Here is a 4,460-nt window from a genome sequence, read left to right as displayed (position 1 = left end):
CCAACCGGTCGTAAGTCGAGGACTTTCCCTGCCCGGGAGCGCCACGCATGCGTGGTTCCGCCCCCTGCGCCGGCCGAGGCGTAGCTGGCAAGCGGCAGAGACGGAGCAGGCCGACCACCAGCTGGCCCAGCTCAAGGGAGGTAAGGCACCCGCCGGAAAAGGGGAAAAAAATGGCGGACAGCCTTGCTTGGCGACCCCCATGAAATGGTCGATCGACCCCAAATGGGGTCCCGACCCACAGGTTGAGAACCACTGACTTAGAGGTTAGCTAGTACAGCTACTGTATTTACATCTGCGAGACAATAACTTTGTTATTCAAGGGATGAATTATCTTTGAATTATAATCTAAGATCCATTTCTCCAAGAGAAAGAAAACCCATCTACCACTAGAAGAGAACCAACCTAGAACTAAGAAATGTCCTGAGACACTTAGAATAATTAATCAGTGGAATGACTTCAGAAGTTGGAGGTTTTTAATAAGAGATTGGACAACTGTTTGTCTAAAATGGTCTAGGGTTTCCTGCCTGAGCAGGGGGTTGGACTAGATGACCTCCAATTCTTTGGTTATTCTCTTATTGTAATAGAGGACTGGTTCCTTCAACCATGAGGAAGATGCTATATGGCAATTTTCAGCATCTCTTACTAGTTCCCTTGCTCATGAGACGGATGACAATTGAGGTTCAAAGCATCTGGAGGGGTCAAAGTTTTCCACTGCTGCAATCTTTCCTAATGACCGGATGCTGTTGTATTTTGAGCTCCGTCATATCTCAGAAGGAGACATGCTGCATTAAATGTGGTCCAACAGTATACAGGGAACCCTGGTTGAAAAAGGCTGCCCTGATAGAAAAAGAGTTCCTTGTGCTGTTGGGAGGCCTTCTTCCCTGGAGAAAAGGAATTGTGCATGAAGCTCTCCGTGACTTATAAGGGAGAGCCTTTGTCCAAGGGAGACCACTGTGCCTCAGATAGACGGCGTGGAGTCGCTCTTTGTGAAGTGGGGGCAAGGGGTGCAAGTGGGCTTGTTGATTATATACCTGGCTCCCTGCTATGTATCAACAGCCCTGCCTGAGCTGGCCGACGTGATAGCCGGGGTGGCGGTGGGGACCCCCAGACTTATGGTNATTGAGAGAAATTCTGGAGAAGAAATTCTGAGAAATTATGCACATGTGGGACTTTGCAGTGCAATAGACCCCGTCCCTAAAATGTGATTCAGGACTCATAGGAGCACTTTGCAGGCATATCTGAAGGCAATATTTTCACTCCCAAACCACCTTTTTGGAGATTAAGTCCCAGCCCTGAACAACCTCATTGAGAAGATGAGGGTACAGGAAGATGTGTGCACATTAACCAATTTCCAATTTCTGTCTAGACTATGCATAGTTCAAATCTGGTTATGGAAGGGGGTTAAAAATACCAAGCATGCAAAAGACGCAACTAACATGGTGACGGACGTATGCTCCACGCCTCCCACCTGACACAACTTGTGAGTTGACTGTTGCCATGGAGATATTCCCTTGCTGCAGTGCTGAGGCAGGTACCACAATTCCTTGGGGGTTGCCAGGTATGGCTGTCATGGAGTTGGGAGAATTTTGCAACATATCCTACAGAGAGAAAGAAGAAAAGGATGGGAAAGAGAATTGCAAAAAACACTTCGTATACACGGCCCATGACAGATCATGTTTCAGCGCTAAGGACTTCTTAAACGAAATCAAAGATGGGTATGACCATCATCATCCTCATCCTTTTTTCTGTAGGATTTGCCTTATTTCCTGTTTGATGTTGAGGCTTATAGCATGAGCTGAGACACAAAAAGAGGCTAGTGCCTATTTGATAACTTATAAGGAGCAAAAAAACATCTTATCCAATCCTTAGACAAGATCCACTCACTTTTTCTTGATAAAGCCACAGCTGCCTCCGGAAGCAGCCTACTCAGAAACCCACGCAAATCAGGACCCCATTATCCTTTGGAGTTTGCACAGTCCCCACTCCAATTTTGTGGTGCAATTCTCAACTCAAAATGATTGTGCATTTGGGGAAGGTCGTAAGTTTGGAAATTAAATACATCTAGGTAGAAGAAGGAAAGCGGGTGAGAGAGAACTTGAAAAGCCGCACACTTTTACAGGCTCAAAATATTTGGCTGTCGGTGTTATCAATGCATAGCTGGGATAAAAATGTTTGAAAATAAAATACAGGTAGTCCTTGAGTTACAACAGTTCATTTAGTGGCCATTCAAAGTTACAAGGGCGCTGAAAAAAAGTGAGTTAAGACCGTTTATGGCCATCTTGCTTAGCAATTTTGAGATCAGTCGTAAGTTGAAGACTATCTGTACAGATGGAAAAATAGAATTTGAATGGTGGGGTCTGCTGCATCCTTGTTTAAAAGCTGGGTTTCCTGATACACAATCAGTCATTCAACTTCTTAGAAAGTTCTGATTACTTGGATTTCAACGGAGCCCCCACAATATGACTTTGGCAATTCAGCCTTCAGGCTTGTTGAATACTTCGTACAAGCCATCTGCTCTTCTTGGCTGTCACTAGCCTTGCCAGCAAGACATGCCTTTTGCCAAGGCAAACTAAATTTATAGTGAGACATTCTTTTCCGTGAGCTGGTGGCATTATCAGTATGCGACAGTGGAAAAGCCCCAAAGCAGAATAGATGCAGAACAGAAATACTCAATTATTAAGGAAGACAGTCTTGCAATTTTGAGGGCTAACAGGTCAGCATGCAATTAATACTTTTCATTGCTCATTACATATTTGCCTTATCTATCTAAATAAATCCATACAGCTAATATTACTTTCTTGAGGATGCTGATCAACATATAATAAACAACGTTCCAGCATCCAGAAAAATGCAAATGTATACGCAAAGCAATTCAGCAGAAACACTGTTGGGCTGAATTTCTAATTTCTTATTGCTTTGTAATATTCACTAATGTATTATTGGGCAGACAACATTTTATTTCCATCCTGGCTTGCTATTCTGAAGAGTTGGAGCCTTGTCGCTGTGCTGATATTTAAGAAATTACATCTTGGCTTGCCACTAACAAATGGGAGTTTTGATGCTTTCCACATTCACTGCTTAAGAAACTACGTGCAATTATGACTTTGATTTATTTCAGACATTATCAGTGGGTTGGCTGTAGGAATTTATTTGGTGCTTGTTATTTTTTATCACAAATAGCCTGAAGTCCATCAACTGGGTCAGAGGCAATATAATAGCTAGTGACCCAACATGCATCAACAATGTCTGTTAACATGTATTCAGCCTAGGATTTTGTTATCGGTATAAGAACCTTAACTTGCAAACTCTTTTATACAGAGATCTCTTTCTGGTCTTTTTTTCCAGCAATACTTTTTCAGTAGTTAAACTGGAGAAGAATTGTTAGGCAATTGTGAACCAGAAACTTCTGCAAATCTATTAAAAATAATTTAGAAGCTGAGAGCTGGTTTGGTATAGTTTTTAAGGTGCTGGCCTAGAAACCAGGAGATGGTAAATTCTAATCTTGCCTTAAAAATGAGAACTGGTTGAGTGGGAAAAATAGGAGTAGATAAGAGTATTAGGTATGTTCATCGCCTTGAGTTGAATATGAAAAAAAGGTGGGGTAAAAATCTAAAAAAAATAAATCTAAACAACTGTCCCAAGGTATTTTTCCAAAAAGCACCTGATCTTTAAAATGTCTGCAGAGTGAAAATGAAACCATGAAGCAGTGTGAGTGCAAGCAAAACATGCATCCAGGAGTCTTTTAAATCCTTTCTTATGATGAGAAATATCTATTTTTGACTACATAGAACTTCCAAATAGCTGGGTTATTTTTCTTGGAGCAAAACTTCAAAAATAACTATTTTCTGCAGGAGTTTTGCCATGCTTAAAGAAGCCTCTCCCAAAATAAAACCTTTAGTGTATTGTATCATTTTGTGCTGTTCCTTAATAAGCACTCATATTTTAGATATCAGTGTGAATACATCTGCAGAATGAATTTAAAATTCAGTGAATGAGTAGACAGTCGTGCCTATTCAGTTTTTCATGGAAACCAAATATAAAACTTCAAAAACTGGGAAGTCTTTGAAAGTCTGGATGCTTTTAAGCTGCCTTAGCATTTCCTAATGCAAAAGATTTTTAAACTGTGGGAATAACTTAGATGTCTATTGCTTATATTAAGCCTGCTAGCTCCATATTCAATAAAGATTACCACTTAGAGCAGTGGTTCTCAACCTTTTTAATGCCGCGACCCCAACCGGTCGTAAGTCGAGGACTAAACCGATCGTAAGTCGAGGACTAAACCGGTCGTAAGTCGAGGACTACCCAACCGGTCGTAAGTCGAGGACTTTCCCTGCCCGGGAGCGCCACGCATGCGTGGTTCCGCCCCCTGCGCCGGCCGAGGCGTAGCTGGCAAGCGGCAGAGACGGAGCAGGCCGACCACCAGCTGGCCCAGCTCAAGGGAGGTAAGGCACCCGCCGGAA

The 4,460-nt window shown here is 42.5% G+C and overlaps 1 protein-coding gene across 1 annotated transcript in view; it reads right to left on the bottom strand.

Annotated features, from left to right (window-relative positions):
- Positions 1-4,460, bottom strand: part of PKNOX2 (PBX/knotted 1 homeobox 2) — a 95,262-nt gene that overhangs the window by 27,271 nt on the left and 63,531 nt on the right. Inside the window, exon 5 of the mRNA XM_015820251.1 lies at positions 1,469-1,598. Coding sequence (XP_015675737.1) covers positions 1,469-1,598 — 130 coding nt within the window. The remainder of the gene's footprint in view (positions 1-1,468; positions 1,599-4,460) is intronic.

The sequence above is a fragment of the Protobothrops mucrosquamatus genome, unplaced genomic scaffold (genome assembly GCF_001527695.2).
Source record: "Protobothrops mucrosquamatus isolate PMUCROS unplaced genomic scaffold, P.Mucros_1.0 scaffold1099, whole genome shotgun sequence".
Lineage (NCBI taxonomy): Eukaryota > Metazoa > Chordata > Lepidosauria > Squamata > Viperidae > Protobothrops > Protobothrops mucrosquamatus.
This window is presented reverse-complemented; position numbering and strand designations above follow the sequence as displayed.